Genomic DNA, 17,794 nt, shown 5'->3' with positions numbered 1-17,794 from the left:
TTTGTACTTGTCAAATGTTGAAATATTGTCAAACAATGTTTCAGGCATTATTATTCAAGCATAAAATGTGCAAGTAGAGAAATTAACCCCTTAACCCCACAGTCTAATCCTATATATTGACATAGCATTGGCTAGCTCAGACTTTCCAGAGAATATTCCAAATTATGAATTTTAAAATCAGATCTGAATTTTATCATAAAACCTGGAATTGTGCACATTCTGAAAAATCAGATGATCAGATAAATCTAAAACAGATAAGTCTAAATTCCAAGACATGACTTCAATTTCTTAATTTTAATGCAATGCAATGTAATAGCTTTGAGTGTAGACGCCATCAGTTTCACATTAATTTGCATGGGGATAAATAACTGTCCTTCTCTTGACATTCTCAGAGGTTCAGCACATAGACACATGAGTTTGTGTATGCATGTATATTTGCATAAGTATGTACTGTATGTAGGTGTATGTGAGTATTTATGAATGATGTATGTATGCATGTATATTTGCATAAGTATGTACTGTATGTAGGTGTATGTGAGTATTTATGAATGATGTATGTATGCATGTATGAGCAGCTCATTGTTTGTATTAAGAGTTTATAATATGGAGTGAACACATAACATTCCCCATGTTGGGAAATTCCCTTAACTTTGAAGCAGTAATGCAATATTTTTGCTTTAAATAATATATATTCTCAATTGTAGATGTGAAATCATGAGTGGTGGACAGTAACTAAGTACATTTACTCAAGTACAATATTGAGGTACCTTTACTTCACCTAAGTATTTCCATTTTCTGCTTCTTTAAACTTCTAAATATTATACTTTTAACTTTACTTTAATCAGACAGCTTTAGTTACTGTAAAGATTTGGATTCAGCATAATACAAAATATCAATTACTAATTTATCATATATTATAGGTTATCCTATGTTATGTTTACCAGCTGCAATATTAAAGTGATAAACACATTAATGCATCAATAATTAAATCCAATATAATATATATTATTCTGAAATGGGACGTTGCACAGAATGGGTAATTTAAGTATTTTTTTATGCTTTTGTACTTTTACTTAAGTACAATTTTTAATGCAGGACTTTTGCTTGTAACAGAGTATCTTTACTCTGTAGTATAGCTACTTTTACTTAAATTGTACTTCAGGATCTGAGTACTTCATCCACATCTGGAAATTAGAAATACAAATTTCCATGCTCCAAAATGAATTATATTAAGCGTCCTCCTGATGTATAAGAATAGTATTTATTTTATTATTTCATGCCAAATGAAAACCCCACCAAGCAGTCTCTATAGTCTTAACATATTGATCCTTTAAATTGTGTTGAATCTGTATTTGAACATGTTATGCCTTTTTGTTGGCACATCAATTTGAAAGGGGAGATTGAACTTTATTTCATCTGTGATATGAATATATTTGATGAATTAATAAAGACAAGATATAGACCAAGCTTCCTAAAGTCATACAGGAAAAAAATTCTAATTGAAGGTGCAGTTAAATTAAATGCAATTTAATTTGCAATGTGCAGCAAAATCAGCAAGTGAGCTGATTATGGTAACAGAGGGCCATCTGTGCGGCCAAGATACAGCATTAAATCAAACCCACATCTTGTCATGGCAGACAGCAGCAATAAAGCACTGAAGCAAGAGAAAGCCTGTTTACTTAATGAATTTAGAGCAATTCATGTGGGACAAAAATAGAAAATAAAACATTTAAACATCATATTAAAATTATTAATACAGGTCATGAAATTACCATTTTACAAATTTTACAATAAAATGAACAGCATGAATAACTGCTACAAAAAACTAACTGGTCAATACCTACAAACTATTGATGCCTTAATGCCCACCCCTCGTATGCTTACAGATCAAATGTATATACACAGCATAAACATTCAACTTGGTACAAAATAATGAACAGCTAAAAACATGCTTAATAGGATGGCCATGAAGATGAAAAAGAGAGTTTTTGTTTAAAAAAATATCCATGTGTTCCAAATGAAGACAGTACATTTTTATTTTTTCTTCGCCAAACTTCGAGGGGAACTTTTAAGCAAGTCTCTGATCCGAAGGTATGTCCCTGTGGCTTCAGCAACTTCAGTGAACTCTGGTGTATCTTCAAATGGAACGATGCCAGCTGCAAATCTGCTCCGATGAGGAACAGCTGTTATCTTCTCGTCATGGTTAGGAGAAGCACAATCTCCAGCTCCCCCATTAGAGACATCTAGATCAGGAATCTGGGGGTTGTCTTCCTGGCATTTGATTGGATCAGGGCTCTGGGGGTTTTCTTCCTGGCATTTGATTGGATCAGGGCTCTGCGGGCTGTCATCCTGGGATTTAATTGGACCTGGATTCTGCAGGCTTTCGTCTTGAGCTTTGACTGGTTCAGGGCTCTGAGTCTGAATCTGAATCTCTTTAGCCCCTGGTTCACTTTTATCTTCACTGCTATGGCAAGTTTCTGCAGGTTTCGTTGTGTCCATCGTTTCTTCAACCTCCTCCGTTTCTGTGTCGACTTGTACAGGCGTGGACACACTTGGTGAACTGGGTACAGGTGTTCCCGCTGCAGGTGTCTCACAGTCGCTATTAGTGGCAGTGTCTGCATTTTCTAGAGCGGCCCAAATCAGCCTCTGCTGTTCCTCCAGTTCCTCCAATGACAATTCATCCTCTGTTCCCCCTACAGTCTCATCAACTACTACCCAGTTACGCCCCCGCAGAGCTGGGGAGCCGTTGGTGGGTGTGGGAGGAGGTGTACCTTTAGGGAGAGGTGGAGGAGTGGGTGTGGCTGGAGGAGTGCCATGGGGTAAAGGAGGAGGAGAACTGAAGCAAGGGGAGCCAGGGGGCAGTGGAGGTTGAAACTGGAAGTCACCTTGGCCATGACTATAAGGTGTTCCTGGGTCTGGGGGAAGACACGCAAAGATTAGAAAGTAAGGGTTGGCCCGTACAAAGAGGCAGCTGATTCAAGTATTACCGTGTATTATTCTGCATTTCAACTATGAATAAAAAACCTGCTTGTTACAACATGGCAACATTGTAAAAAGCAGTATTTTATGAAGTCATAGGAGTGTTTGACTGTTATCTACCTTTAACACATAAGGCATTACTGCGCACTGGTTTTTTTTTTCTCCCCAGACCATTCTCTGTAAACCCTAAAGATAGATCAGCAGTTTCTAAAATACTCAAACCAGCAACAGACATGCCACTTTCAAAGTCACTTATATCCCCTTTCTTCACCCTTCTGGTGCTTCGTTTGAACTTCAGCAGATCTAGGATTAGATATTTGTATTAAAAGTGGCCTGATGTACCTAATAAAGTGGCCAGGCGTCTTCCATTTTATCTAAATAACTTTGTGTTCAAGTAACTTGTGACGCACATTTAAAAATAGACTGAGATGAACAGTTACCTGATTCAATATCCATGTCCGAGCTCCTGCCAGAGTTCTGATCAGGACTGGGCCTAGTCTTCTTCCTTTGCTGGGGAGATGACTCAGATTCATGCCGTCTCTTGTTGCAGGTGGCACCAGGCTGTTGGCAAGGGAGAACAACAATATTTAAGGGCGCTTCCCAAAGGCTAATTGATGAAGAGTGGAAATCCAGAGGATAGAATGACAGAGAAAAGACATGTAAACAGAATGGACTGTTGTATTACTAATGTTCTTATCCTGTTTTTGCGGAATATATTATTTTGTGTACGTTTCTTTTATGGTTGTTTCCTAATGATTTGATTTTATGAATGAATAACAATGAGCAGTGAGGATGGGGACAAGCAAACCAGTGCAGAATTAATGGTTGAAAAGGGACAACAACAACAACAACAAAGAAACACTGCAATATCTTATATGTGGATAAAATAATCCTTCAACATTTCTTATAGTATGTAACATTATAGTTACTCAATATCTTCTATTAAAAATGTGTGTACAGTGGTATCATGGACAATGAGTTCAGATCTGACAAATAGTAACCACTTGCAGGACTTTAAGATAATTACCATAGGGAAGTTGTTGGACAGGTAAGCTGCATAGTTTGGCTTCATGTGGTTGGTCTGCATTGGAATAGAACCATACTGCATGAACTCCTGGAGATCAGAACAATCGAAAGAAAAAGAGCACTTTAATAGACAGAATGATTTATACATGGTGTAGTTCAAAGTGACTCCATACTACAGTATTTTCATAAAGATTTTGTGACAGAAAATAATAAGAATGATAAGATTAAAATGCAAGTATTCAAGTATTTTCATACAAATGCTGATGTAATCACATCATCACTGAAGAATCAGAAGAATCAGAAATCCTAAAACAATACTTTCTGATTAATGAGAAACACTTAATATGTTTTATTTATATCTTCATATGACTGAAATATAAATAAGAAAAAGATCATATTGAAGAACTTACATCTTTCATTGTGTGTGCTGCAGGTACATTGAAACCTGGGAAGTCTACCAGTTTGGAAACATCATAAGAGATGTTTTGTGAATTGTCTTTTATATTACCATCCTTTGAAACTAGAAAACAGAAAAAACAGATTCAGATTCAAACATTTCGACAACTCGATAACATTGTTTTGCAGTAGTCAAAAAGGAAAATCAGTGTGAAGTTTAAATTTCATTTAAAAACATACCATTTCCATCATACATCGCTAAGCCAGAGTCTTCCATCTCTGCCTCTTTGAGCCAACCTGGTGGGTAGCCCAGCTGTCTCATGCGATAAATTAGAGGAGGGAGGGTGTTGGCTTCAATTCCCAGAGCTGTCAACAGATCCTCACTATTCAAAAGCACAACAGTGTAAAACATTAAATCATCAACATTTACATTTATTTCGTACATTAAATATAAGATGTGAATAAATTATGGTTTGTAGAGCTGCAACGAAATGATGATCGAGAAGAAAACAAAACTATTTTGATAGTTGATTAATTAGTTAAGTTTAAGTTTTTATGCCAAAACACGGTTTTCAGCCTCACGTATGTTTTTCTCCCGTTTCATATCATATTAAACTGAATATCTTTGGGTTGTGGACTGACGAAACAAGACATTAAAAACAAAAACATCATCTTGGACTTTGAGAAACTGGGATGGACATTTTTCAGTACATTTTACAGCCCAAACAATTAATCTAGAAAATAATCTGCAGATTCATCAACAATGAAAATGATCATTGGTTGCAGGCCTAGATGTTTGTGTCTGTTGTGTGCAAAATAACACTCCTACCTCATGACTCCAGGCTTGTATTTAGCAAAGCGTTCCTCCACTTCATCAGCATGGTATCGCTGGTTACTCATCCCCGGGTTGCTGTTCTGATTAAACTCCTTTCTTCGCTCATTAATGGCAGCCATGTCTTTAGGCTAGGAAGAAAACATGTTTAATGTAGTAAATCATGTTCTGACTCTTCTTGTGTTTAAGCACATACCATAATATTGCTAACTTGTTCTTACCTTGGGACAGTCTCTCAGCTGATGACCAGTCGAACCACAGTTGAAACACATTGATTTGGGTCTAGAAGGAACAGATCAGCAATGGGCTCATCATACATGTATATGCCACACAAGTCATAATCAGAAGATGGAAACTAAATACAGCTTCATTAATAACCTGACATACCTTTTGTCTTTCATTTCTAGGTCCTGTCCATCTGTGCCAACGACTTGGTTGAAAACCTGGTGATAGCTTTGCAACTATTCAGGAAATGTTATCATGTTTGTACAAAACAAAAAGCGACAAACTTCTCTATTTCGACACCTTAATAGTCCCACTTATATGCTGGATATTTTAAAATAGATCGCCACATTTCAAATCAGGACCTCTTTACTTGAAAGAGAAAATTCTGATCCCATGTTCAAAACAGATGACTTGACAGACGAGACCGTCGATTTCTGATGAAGTGTCAATTTATCCATTTTAAAGATACGTTGGAACGTCCCATCCATCGGTCAGCTGGGGGTTTTCATTCACCAGAGGCTGTCCAAGTTTATCAACACTGAATGTAGTGAAATATAAGACACTTCCAACCACCTAAGAAAGCAACATAAGAAAATGTTTTAAATCATTAACTTGGCATGTAGAATATTTGAAAACATCCAATTTTCTTTTCCCATGGGGTAAGAAATTGTGCAATATGCAAACCACTGAAAATAACAGTAAATACTCACTTTAAAGGCTTCAGTTGTTGTTTTTATGGTACCGGAAGAAGACTTCTGTAGATCTTCATCCATAGCAAAGGCGGAATTCTTCATAGATGATAGAACATGTTTGAACTAATTCATAACAGTTTTGATATTAAAACACAATAACAATAAAACATTCTGGGTAAATACCTGAGGTGTCATTTGAATTATGGAGTTTTTCTTTTCATTGCTCGGGTTCTGGTGCTTCAAAATCAAACTGCAGATGCAATCTTCAAGTTCTTGACGACACTGCCTAAAAAGGGGAGATATTTATTGTTGGGTTTTTTCTAAACAATTTAGCAATGAGACACAGCGAGGTAATCAAAATGCTGTCATTTCATCTTATTAGCCATAATGTATAATCCAAAACAGGTGGCGTAATTTTTTTTGCCAATTACATAAACATGGTTAAACATTTTTTTACCATTACAACCCCAAATTGACAGCAGTGGTGTAAAGTAACTAAGTATTGTACTTAAGTACCATTTTATATTACTTTATACTTCTACTCCACTATATCTCAGAGAGATATTGTTCATTTTACACCACTACATACATTTAAAAAAAATATTTTACAGGTTCAAGTTATTAATACAAAATATTAACAAATAAAATGTTACATTATTATTTTAGATTAAGCTCCACAGCAGTATATAAAGCAAATGAAATTAGTCCCACCTTTACTAGGTCCAACATTAAAAATATACGTGCAGTAATCTATCAAATTACAGATTATAATAACCCAATAATATAATATACATCATTCTGAAATTGAAGTTTCTGCAAAAATAGTACCTTTGCTTTCGGTACTTCATTTTGAAGCTATTAGTCTTATACTTTTACTTGAGGAAATTGAATGCAGGACAGAGTATTTTTAAATTACGTATTTCTAGTACTTCTTCCACCGCTGATTGACAGTAAACCAAGAAAGACATGACAAAACTATGCAAACCACAAGTGAGCACATGAACCCATTTGACTGCTTACTTTGAAATAATGTTGTTTGCATAAAGGATTTGAAGAGCTGGCCCGTCGATGTTGACATCTTCAATTGTGATGCCGCTGTAAAATCAGAGGGAAATTACGGTTAGTTATGATCAGTTTCGTTTCATTTGTTTTGAAACAAACATAGTGTCAGCTAACAATTACCTTGGCCGTGTCAGAAGGTTCAGCTTTCTCCTCAAACCTTTATGTAATCTAGGAATTAAGGAAATAAACAGACATCCTACAAACTAGCCATTAGCGTACATGTTCATGTTGTTTTGGTTACAGACAGGAGGCTCACGGTGTTAGCAGACGTTAGCTAGTGCTACATCCACAGTGCTAGCACACACTGACACAAGGATATTCTCCTCGGTGAGTCTCTGGATGTGGTCATCACACTTCTCCAGTCGGCTACGGAGCTGGCTCGTTTCCGCCTGGTCTTCCTCATCATCTGTGAAGCGAATATGTGTCGGTACCGTCGGCGGCGCGGAGTCATCAAGCTGCTCAAAGAGCTCACTGTCGCCGAAATCAACTTCAGCCATTTTTAGCGACTCTGTGGTGCAGGACGGATTCAGGTTCAGAGGTGAAATCAGTTATTCTTCGTATTCATTGGTCCTCCGTGTATCACGTGATAGACAGACTTAGTGAAAGGGTTTCTCAGCCCATAACATTGTATTACAGGCTACATAAAGCCTATATTAGAGGAACTGCTTCTAAAGATCTCTTCAGATGACAGAAAATTGAAAAAGGGTAAAACTAATCAAACTTCACTCCTTTTCTAACGTGGAAATCTGTAGGTAGCACACAAAGGAGCAACCTTTTTAATTTTGGGACAGAAAATGTAATTTGCCACATTATATATACATAAAAGCTTATTTTACAGAAACTATCAAAACTTGTACAAACAAAAAAACAAAAACTGGGGTATGTGTTGCCTGTAAAGTATGTATATAAATATACAATCACAAATTGTGCCTTAAATACTCTTTTAATATTTATTTTCCTATTTTATCTATTTATTTTTATACATTTTGCACTGTGTTTCTTATTGTCAAAATGTGTGATATGTACAATTTTTTCAATAAATATAAAGTATTAAACTTAATACAATAAATATGTAGATATGTATACCTAAAATGTGCAATACGGACTATACTTATATTACCTGTGCAGATATTCAACTGTGCAATAATCTCATCACCTTGGTATGGTGTATTACACTATACATTTCAAGAAATATTCTGTTTTTTCAGCATTAGTATCTTTATCATTATAATTACATTACTGTAAATATTCCAAGATACATCTTCTCCATGTTTATATAAATATATTTTTATTTTTATTCTAAAATGGAGATACGAAATCCAATTAGCTGCATGTGGGAAAAGGGCTTACGAGTCATAGCCTTCTTCTTTGACCCCTAAGACATTACCGAGGGCTTACAAAACCCCGTTGTTCCTGTTCCGTTTAGTCATTGCTGTTTGTTGCTGTTGCTGCCGCTGGACTTTTTTACTTTAGTTTAACTATTCTGGTAAAACATTCTGTCTTTCCACGGGACAAGAGACAATTGTGACTGAGTGATAAGCCTAATTTTACTTCCAGCAATGTCAAGTTGCCCAACTATCCACCTAACTTTGCCGCAGTGTGACGGGGGCTCACGGAAAATTCGCTTTATTCACCTGGTGAATGTGACATCGTTCAGGCTCACTGAGTGTCCCCACAAAGTGAGTGTTACTCATGAACTCTAAATATAAGCTGTTACTGCAGGCTACTGTCTAATGATAGCTTTGTTTTAGTTATCATATTTCCCATAACCTTTGAAAGCAGCTAGAGGGTGCTATATTGGCCATCATCATCTTTTTTGTTTGTAGTGTCATTAACATGAATCCAATTTACTCAAATAGTAGCAAACAGACTGCAGCCTAATTAAGTACAATTTTGAGGTACTTTATTTGATTATTAAAATGGTGCTTTATACTTCTACGTTTGCTACGTTTTTGAGGCAAATATTGTACTTTTTAATTCGTTACAATTACTTATAAAGCTTTGGTTACTCGATACTTTGCAGATATATTATTAAAAAATAAAAACAGCTAATAAATTACGATATGTGATTATAGGTTAAGCTGCCCAGTGGCTGCAACATTAAAGTGATGTACACATTCATGCATCAATAAATATAATCCAGTAATATTTTATATATTATTTTGAAATTCTGTACTTTTACTTTTGGTACACTAATACTTACGTACTTTTACTTTTCACTAATACTTACGTACTTTTACTTTTGGTACACTAATACTTACGTACTTTTACTTTTCACTAATACTTACCTACTTTTACTTTTGGTACACTAATACTTACGTACTTTTACTTGAGTAGGATTTCGAATGCAGGACTTTTACTTTCAAAAGAGTATTTTTACACTGTGGTATTACTACTTTTACTTAAGTAAAATATCTGAGTACTTCTTCCACCATTGGTTTTTATAAAGCGAGTAAGTCTGGTTTTGAAAGGCGCTATAGAAATACATTTTATTATTATTATTGTTATTTCACAATGTATGTCCTTATCTCAATCGAAGACATGCAGGTGGGTTCATGTGTATCATCTCTGTATCTGTTTCAGAGTCCGGTGGTTCCTCTCTATTTAGGCGCTGATCTCTTCTCCAACACAGACATCCGCACAGAGAATCACCCCAGATACCACGCCAAGTTTGCCAAGAAAGGATTCGCAACAAAAATAAATTTTTCCTCAGGTAAAATAAATACACGAGAGAAATTAGTAACACAAAGACATAACAATGACTTTGCCTACACCAATGCACACACACGTACACAACACTTGACGATGTTGTCTTCCTGTTGCAGCATTCAGGTTCCATGGGTTGAAGGTAGCTACTGCAAACAACAGCCTCTGGTTCTACAGCGTTCAAGGACTTTTTCGAGTAGCATTTGAGATGTACAGTAAGCAAGAGCAGCTTGCTGTGCTAGAGAACTTCCAGGTGCAGTACAGTTAACATTGTGCGTGTCTTTACATGATATATATTCGACATATATCTTTTGATATATTACATTCCTTTGCAGGATGTTTGGAAATCACAGATAAATGACAGCCCTCTGAAAATGAGTTACAGCCTCAGCGTGCAGCTCGACTTTGCACTATCCAGCAGCCTGCATGATACAGAATCAAGGAAGGAAATGTCACAACCTCAGCATTGCCAGGTTGGCAGGGAATCTGTGTATGTATATGGCAGTGACACAGGTAATGCATCAGCAGATCACGATTATTGTTCTTTTCCCAAGCAGAGCTTGCAGACTGAGCACAGCCAACTACTTGTTTCGACAGTGAGAAAAAAATTGCACAACTTGGATGACAAACTCTCCTCCGAGACTCACGGCTACACAGAGCAGCTGGACACTATCATGGTGCTTTTGGAGAACATTGATCAATACATAAATGGGAATCTAAAAGAAAAGGATGTGACAGAAACTGTGCTAGCTCTGCTAAAGACCCAAGACTGGGGCTGTGTGTATTCAAGTTCCCTGCTTTGTGGTATAGGACGTTGGCTAGGCCAACAGTTTCATGCAGCAAACAGCAGCATAAGCCAGAAAGTGGAGGGCTTTAAAGTTCAGCATATTGAACGTATTAGTGACTTGCCACCTGCTGAGGAACTAGCCACAGAACTATTCCCAGAAGCCATGCAGACCCTGCTGCTTCATTGGATGGGCTTAAGTGAGGAGTCCACTGTGGAGAAGAGACACAGCGAGTTCCCAATCCTGCTCCTTATCCTCGAGTTTGCCAACCACAACCTCATAACTGGTGTGGCTCATGTGCTGTACTCCAGTCTTATATGTAAATAGAGGAAGATTTCCATTCAGGCATCAAACACAAACTATTTACAGTATTCCAATAAATGTGCATTTCTTGTATTTCTTGCTTTGGACATTTTTCTTTTTCAGCACATACGTCCATCAACAATTATCGCTGCATTACAAATCAATATTGTTTGTTGACCTTCAGTGGAATCATACTGACATGATCATTTTATGCTATTGTGTTACAAAATTAGGGAATTAAGTTATTTTTGACAAAACAGGTGACAATTCATTCATTCCATGATTTTTCCTTTTTAATATGGCTGTATAAATAAATACTTTTATCATTGATGCCCAATCCTAACAACACTAAGTTAATTTAAACCAACATGTAATCAGTGTTGGGAAGGTTAATTTAGAAATGTAATGGTTACAAATTACTAGTTACATTGTGATTTGAATTATTTCATTAAAGTAACAGAATGAATTCTACAAATACGCTTTTCACCCAGGTGAATATATTCTGTAACCCCTTTGTAATAACAAACATTTTGTCTTAGAAACGGATTACAATTATGTAACTCCCTAACACTGAATGTAAAAACGCACAGGTATCACAACATAAAAATTCAAATGAGGTGATGGATCAAAAAAAACATATTCAACACAAAACTAATTTATTTCTGAACATATGAAATATGTGATTTCTCCTTTCGGGCACAATCCTGAAGACAATATGCATTACAACCCACTGTTTTGTTTTTCCCAATCAGGAGAAATTAATGTGGGATTCTGGTAATGCTACATTGACTTCAGATGCCTTTTCGCTAAATGGATGTAAACAATGTTTACTTGAACCACATTATATTCAGTTAATGTCCAAACAATCACAAATATTTGAGTAAAAAAAAAAAAAAAAAAAACTACCACATTATTCAAACAAATAACATATTTAACTTTAACCAGTATCAACTAGTCAAACTGATGCATCCTTTTGCAAAGATTACAGTACAGATTAATAAACACAGACAAACTCAGCATCTGGCTATTTACATTATAATGTTCCAATATGCGAGATGTTTGTCTATAAATAAATTACAGATTCAGAGCAACATCCATGCAAGCTTGAGGGCTAGCGATGAATTGGTGGTCCTATATGATCACATGAGTGGCAAAGACTGCCAATGTCTGGCACTAGATAGAATCCATTCCACGTGAGAATGAGGAGGAGAAGCCGAGGCCCATTCCCCTCTGGGTGTGTGTCTGAGACCGAGCCATCTCATACTGAACGTCAAGGTTTCTGAACATCTCCTCCTGCTTTTGAAGAGTCTTCAAGCCATCCTCGTTGAGCGGTTTGGCGGCTTCGACTTCTTCCTCATCCTGTAAAGAAAGCAAATTCAAGTTAACTCTGAAAAGTGAAAGATCAGAAAGCTTAAGTGGTGGACTGAAGATTTAATAGCAGTATCAAATACCAATTGGTTCGAGGCAGAATGAGTAGGATTTTCATTAAAAACAATGTATAAACCCTTTTCAATCATCAATTATGACCCCTGGAAGTGTGTGGCGGTGTCTGCCCTCTGCCTCAATTTTCTCTTTTGTTCATATTTTGCTGTGTTCGGGATGTTTCCTGGGAGTCAACCTCTGTAAAAATGTAGCAACTACGTATCAGATCTTAAGCCTGCACCCAAGAGTAAGCTACGTAAAGCGGACACAGCCAAAAAAACGCAAATAAAGCGAGGCAAAATGCCAAGCGGACGAAGCTAGTTCCAAAGGGAGCGTGAATCTGAGGTTGGTTTTCACCCGGCTTACACCAACAAGCACCGTGCTCTTCGTTGAACCGGGAAGGAGGGGCCGACTTTGAATGTTGTGTTCACAAACCACAACTGACAAAACCTACTCATTGTGCCTTTAAGTAAAATGACAAATACTTACTTTAATACCCATTAGTTTACGGAATTTAACATTTTGGTTCTTGTTTCCAAAGTTGAGCTTTTCCCACAGCTCAGCTGTCTGGGACTTGTCCTTAAAAACAAAAACAAAACAGAAATGATAAAGATCATCCTTTTCTACTATACAGTACGTATTTAAGAGCCCGGTGGAAATGCAGGGCATCGAACTGGTGGATAAAAATAAAATAAAAAAGCAAAATCCAATCTTACCCCCTCCTTCTTTCCCTGCCATAGCATCTTCCTCTTTTTCTCCTGCTCTGCAAACTTCATGGGGTTTACAGCAGATGGGTTGTAGTAGCTGGGCACAGCAATTCCAGTCTCTGCCAGTGTTTTTGCTTGAAGGGCTGCCATCTGCGCTGCCATGGCTATCTGGGGCGTGACCTGGGTCCCAGAGGCCAGGAGGGCCGCCACATTGAGGGCAGGGTTTGAGGGGACCGCTGCAGCAGCTGCTGATGTGATAGGGGCAGCCACTGGAAACAAAATGCACAGAACAATGAAGCTAAGTAACTGAATCATCACTGATATGACCATGGTTTTAAAACTTAGCACAATAAGCGCTTCTCACCTGCAGCTATCTCCTGCTGTTGCTGCTCCAACATTTCCTTCTCCTTCTGCTCCTGTAGTTTCTTGGCTCTCTCCAGCCTGGAAAGAAAGAGAGAGAGAGAGGAGATCTTGTAACTAATGTGGTTTAAAAGCGTAATGTGCCAACTTCTGTGGACCTAAAACTGAAAATATGACATGCAAGCAAAACAATCATAGCTCAACATGTTGGAGACATCAGCCAGACTTTTTCATATGTATTTTTTGAGCATCATTGCCTTGAACAGGGGACAGTATAGATTTGAAAGGAAATCAAGGGAGAGAAAAGAGGAATAACATGCAACAAAGGTCCCCGGCCAGACTACATAAAATAACATGGTCAGTGTCTTAAGATACCTAGACCACAAGTGCACCCCACCTATTACAATGTTATGTTTCCTTTGTTTCCCTACCAACGACAGTTTATGAACAAAAATGCTCTCTGGCAAGCACAACATGGTTGAGAAGTCAGATTATAGCCAAACCCAGAGGTCTACAACTTTCATCTGAATAACTTCTGGAATGAACTGTGGCTGATGGTTTAAGTCTGTTTGGTTCCATTAATGCTATTTAATCTGTGATTTGCCTGCGAGCCATATCATCTTCTTAAAATGTCAGGCATTAGAGCAGTGGAAGTTGACAATGTATGTTTATTATTGGAAAAAGATAACCTATGTAGCTGCTATTACACAGATGCAATAAGCACCTCTACCATTGCTTGGATTTGGCCAGAACAGGATGAGCAACTATCTATATTGTAAATGCCCTATAAACTGTTGCCTTGCCTTCTGGCCAGGGCCTCTTGTGCATCCATAGCTGCGTTTCGGCCCCGGAAGGCAGGTGGATTAACAGACCTGCTTCGACTCTTTCTGCGCACTTTTTCACTCTTTTTCTTTCGCTCCCTGGTAGAAAAAATAAAAATAAAAATCAATGAGCATACTGTTAATTACAAGTAGACCGGTAAGCATGCAGGACAATAGATCAAAAATACTTAATTTGTAAAAGAAATACTGACAGTTTAATGAAGCTCACCTGCTCTTACTGCGACTTCTGCTATGATGACGGTGTTTGGTCCTTGAACCCGAGCGAGACCTGGCCTTCTTCTTCTTGTCCCGGCTACGTGATCGTCGTTTGTCCTTACTTTTACTGTGAGGTCGCCTGAAAGCAACAAGATCCATCATCGTGACTCAAAGAAATGACTGGCATGAATCATAGTGCGACCATACATTCATCCTTTGTTAATGTTAAGATGTAGATGATCAACTGTAGATGATTGAGTGGTACTTAATGAGACCAGAACCTCTACAAAATACATTATGATGCATTTGTTTATTTGTGGGGCTTCAGTTATCAAAACAAAAGTTCTAGACAAAGCATCGTTAATCCAGAAACTATAATAAAACCCCTTGCCAACAATGAATTTCTTTCTGTGTCATTAAACAAGTTAAAAGACCTGCTGAACATATTTATTTTTATTGAGCAGACTAACCTTTCTCGTGAGTGTGACCTGGACATGCTCCGGCCCTTGGAGGGCCTCCTGTCTTTGCGTCTGGATCTCTCCTCTCCACTCTCTGCTGAAAGTCTCTCTGGCTCTTGCTGCTCCTCTGTTTTTCTGTGTGATTTTGATGGCTTCTCAGAGTCCCTCTTTCGAGCCTGTTTTAAGAAGAAGTTGTCTCTTTCAGGAAAATAGTGCAACAAAAAGAGTTAGTACCATGGCTTAGGGCAGAAGGTATGTAATATATTTTGACAAGTTGAAAAAAATCCTTGTCATTTCAAATCCACTTTCATAACAGAATGTCATCCTGTGAACATGATCGCCAGAGTGGGCATTTCTCTAATATGGACGCATTTGACTACGCGAAATTCAATGTAAATATAAGAATTCCGTCGCAGACTGAAAACTGCACCGTGGTCCATAAAATCAAATCACTTTCTCTTATAGTCTAAAAGTAGAACTAGGAGTAGATCAGGATACTTGATGAAGTTGATTCTTGCACTTTATGTAGCCACGTTTGAATGCAATTATTGTAAGTCTCTTTGGATAAAAGCGTCAGCTAAATAAATGTATTGTAATAATGTACTGTAATTATTAAAACTGTGTAATAGTGTGCATGCACTCCTAAAATCTGATTCTCAGGAAAAAAACTTAAATGTGAGCCGTCAGTTCAGCAACAACGACAATTCAATGTCACCAAATTGCTTTGAACTTGAAACCAGTGAAAGGTGAAAGTAGGGATGGGCATCAGACTTACTTTTTTACAGCTTCTTTACTTACGGCATCCAAATCATACAACACCGGTGATGAAATTAATATAAAAAAACCACAGTTTATCTTCCTTAATGCATTTCTACAGTGTTTTTTTGTTTTGCCAGGTTTGAGATCCTACAGCCATCTTGTGTCAAATTCGTATAAAAGAGTCACACCATCTGTATGTCATGGGAACACAGTTTGGAAATTATGCCCATCCCTAGCTGAAAACGATGCAAGAGTTTTGTTTTTTCTACCAATAGTGTGAGATAAATAGGAGTTTGAATGGCAGATAGTTACCTGTCCCAGTAGTAGACATATTATTTTGCTATGTCAGCAGGGTCTTCTGTTCAGTCTCTTCGTGCATTAGCACGCTGAGTATGATTTATTATAGAAATGTTATCATGTGATCTACACACAGGATTTAACAAAAAATCTACTCCTCACCATTTAATATGGTAATAAACAATGACAGATATCCAAGGATGAAAGCTTCCTTTGAGACATGTCAACATCGGGAGGGTAAAAAAGGACCCTTTCCATGCGAGTGAGCACATTTCCATCTATTTATTTTGTTCTTAACTTTGGGTATTGTAACATATTCAACCTAATAAAAACATACTCACCTTCACCTAAAACTAACAAGGAATACAACATAAGGCCTTCAAAATCACATCAAATGCGTTTCTAGAAATGAATGTATTAATTACCTCTTTACTCCTGGTGCGACTCCGTCTGTATTTTCTGTCGCCTGAAAACAGCAGAAAGCAGAGAGCTGACAAATATATACGTCAAAAATAGTCAAACAAACAAAGTTGAGAACAGCACAAACACATAATAAAGCTACCGTATAGAGTATTTTATGCAGTTAGTGGACAAGATTGTGCAGGAGTTTCTGTTGGGCTATCGACTCTATGGACATATTAAATCTGAACTTTTAAAAAGAACACAACAGTGTATTATTATATGAACAATAATTGTAGTTAAATGTGATCATACTGTCACATGCTTATGTAACTACATGTTAGCGAAGAGACCTCAGTCAAATATTAGGATACATTATTTTTGTGGCATTGGGCGTCTTTTATCTTTCCACAAATTCAACTAATGGAGCTCATGAGTGTATTTGTTAACGAATTTCATATCATGGCCCTACGTGTTCTGGCCTTGTCAGCACTGTCTGGGTACTGTTACTGAATACTAACGTTTTCGTTCCCTGGAGCGTGACCTTGACCGTGAATGGTGGTGTTTGGAGCTTCTGGGAGATCTGGAGGACTCCATGCTGTGTTTTTTTCTGTGATGAACTGGGGAGCCTGTTCTGGTCAAGTCAACAGAGTCATTGTCACTTCCCTGGAAAAAATGGATAAGACATAAAAATATGTCAACAGTAAATCAGTGGGGTTCAGTGTGCTAATATAGGACAAGTGCTTTAATGTCCCCAAATTAATTACTTTATTACTGTTGTCCTTGTATCATTTTGCTCAATCTTCCCATTGCAGATGACAGACACACACAATGATGAATGACAACAACATGTCAAATACACACTCATCTCATAACGTCACTGCATCCTGAATGAAATATAGCTGTTTTTTTAAAATATGTTTGTCTAGTGCTGAAATAGAGCTTCGAATACTGATAATATCTGTTTCCTAAATAGATTATGGTTACAGCAAGTAAACCCATCTGCTCAAGTCTCCTACTCATTCCAATACACTTTTAATTAATACGTTTATACTATACTATTATTTTAACGCCTCCGTTTGCATATTATTTAAGAATTTAAATGAAAAGTACATTTAAATTAACAGTTTTAGTAAGGATGGCCTGCAGTGCTATAAATAGCCCATCTTGTTAACTTGTTCAAACCATTTGTTTATGCATTTTCTCTGGTATGCAATATAGGAATTTTCATTTTATATTGAAGATTGTGTTTTTGTTGTCTTATGCACAGCCTTGTGATGCTCGGCACTTTTCAGTTCACTGTACATCATGTAGTATACATGTGTCAGCCTTTTATACTTGTTTAACTT

At 37.2% G+C, this 17,794-nt stretch overlaps 3 protein-coding genes across 6 annotated transcripts in view; 1 reads left to right on the top strand and 2 right to left on the bottom strand.

The window, feature by feature from the left end:
• Window positions 1-1,660: 1,660 nt before the first annotated feature.
• On the bottom strand, window positions 1,661-7,745 carry zcchc8 (zinc finger, CCHC domain containing 8). The gene is made up of 14 exons (XM_029440733.1): window positions 7,532-7,745; window positions 7,333-7,375; window positions 7,171-7,245; window positions 6,334-6,436; window positions 6,169-6,246; window positions 5,928-6,031; window positions 5,621-5,686; window positions 5,455-5,515; window positions 5,231-5,364; window positions 4,642-4,784; window positions 4,416-4,525; window positions 4,007-4,093; window positions 3,420-3,540; window positions 1,661-2,915 (listed from the first exon to the last, which is right to left on the bottom strand). The coding sequence occupies exons 1-14, from the start codon at window positions 7,707-7,709 to the stop codon at window positions 2,035-2,037; spliced, it is 2,184 nt and encodes a 727-aa protein (XP_029296593.1). The 5' UTR covers window positions 7,710-7,745; the 3' UTR covers window positions 1,661-2,034.
• Window positions 7,746-8,588: 843 nt separating this feature from the next.
• Window positions 8,589-11,099, top strand: LOC115013568 (uncharacterized). Of its 3 annotated transcripts, none has more exons than XM_029439966.1 (5): window positions 8,589-8,891; window positions 9,796-9,925; window positions 10,038-10,171; window positions 10,254-10,431; window positions 10,516-11,099. In XM_029439966.1, the coding sequence occupies exons 1-5, from the start codon at window positions 8,772-8,774 to the stop codon at window positions 11,028-11,030; spliced, it is 1,077 nt and encodes a 358-aa protein (XP_029295826.1). In that variant the 5' UTR covers window positions 8,589-8,771; the 3' UTR covers window positions 11,031-11,099. The 3 variants fall into 3 exon arrangements, with proteins under 3 accessions (XP_029295826.1, XP_029295824.1, XP_029295825.1); XM_029439965.1 differs by having other exon boundaries at window positions 8,590-8,891; window positions 10,254-10,391; window positions 10,476-11,099; XM_029439964.1 differs by having other exon boundaries at window positions 10,254-11,099.
• Window positions 11,100-11,638: 539 nt separating this feature from the next.
• rsrc2 (arginine/serine-rich coiled-coil 2) overlaps window positions 11,639-17,794 on the bottom strand; it is a 6,860-nt gene continuing 704 nt past the window's right edge. The window contains exons 2-10 of one of the 2 annotated variants that reach the window (XM_029439962.1): window positions 16,967-17,111; window positions 16,472-16,512; window positions 15,003-15,166; window positions 14,546-14,671; window positions 14,299-14,415; window positions 13,500-13,576; window positions 13,145-13,404; window positions 12,918-13,007; window positions 11,639-12,365 (exon numbers count right to left, since the gene is read on the bottom strand). In XM_029439962.1, the coding sequence (XP_029295822.1) occupies window positions 12,180-12,365; window positions 12,918-13,007; window positions 13,145-13,404; window positions 13,500-13,576; window positions 14,299-14,415; window positions 14,546-14,671; window positions 15,003-15,166; window positions 16,472-16,512; window positions 16,967-17,111 (1,206 nt within the window). In that variant the 3' untranslated portion in view covers window positions 11,639-12,179. The remainder of the gene's footprint in view (window positions 12,366-12,917; window positions 13,008-13,144; window positions 13,405-13,499; window positions 13,577-14,298; window positions 14,416-14,545; window positions 14,672-15,002; window positions 15,167-16,471; window positions 16,513-16,966; window positions 17,112-17,794) is intronic. The other variant, XM_029439963.1, reaches the window with a different exon arrangement.

This window comes from Cottoperca gobio, chromosome 9 (genome assembly GCF_900634415.1).
Source record: "Cottoperca gobio chromosome 9, fCotGob3.1, whole genome shotgun sequence".
In the NCBI taxonomy this organism is placed as follows: Eukaryota; Metazoa; Chordata; class Actinopteri; order Perciformes; family Bovichtidae; genus Cottoperca; species Cottoperca gobio.
This window is presented reverse-complemented; position numbering and strand designations above follow the sequence as displayed.

Bases quoted from the DNA above. Each gene is read 5' to 3' on its own strand.
- zcchc8 (XM_029440733.1), bottom strand. From the start codon at position 7,709: ATGGCTGAAGTTGATTTCGGCGACAGTGAGCTCTTTGAGCAGCTTGAT. The intron at 6,247-6,333 runs GTATTTACCCAG...TCATCTATGAAG, and splicing joins TAATTCAAATGACACCTCAG to AATTCCGCCTTTGCTATGGA. The intron at 5,365-5,454 runs GTAAGAACAAGT...TTTTCTTCCTAG, and splicing joins AGCTGAGAGACTGTCCCAAG to CCTAAAGACATGGCTGCCAT.
- LOC115013568 (XM_029439964.1), top strand. From the start codon at position 8,772: ATGTCAAGTTGCCCAACTATCCACCTAACTTTGCCGCAGTGTGACGGG. The intron at 8,892-9,795 runs GTGAGTGTTACT...TATCTGTTTCAG, and splicing joins TCACTGAGTGTCCCCACAAA to AGTCCGGTGGTTCCTCTCTA. The intron at 10,172-10,253 runs GTGCAGTACAGT...ATTCCTTTGCAG, and splicing joins CTGTGCTAGAGAACTTCCAG to GATGTTTGGAAATCACAGAT.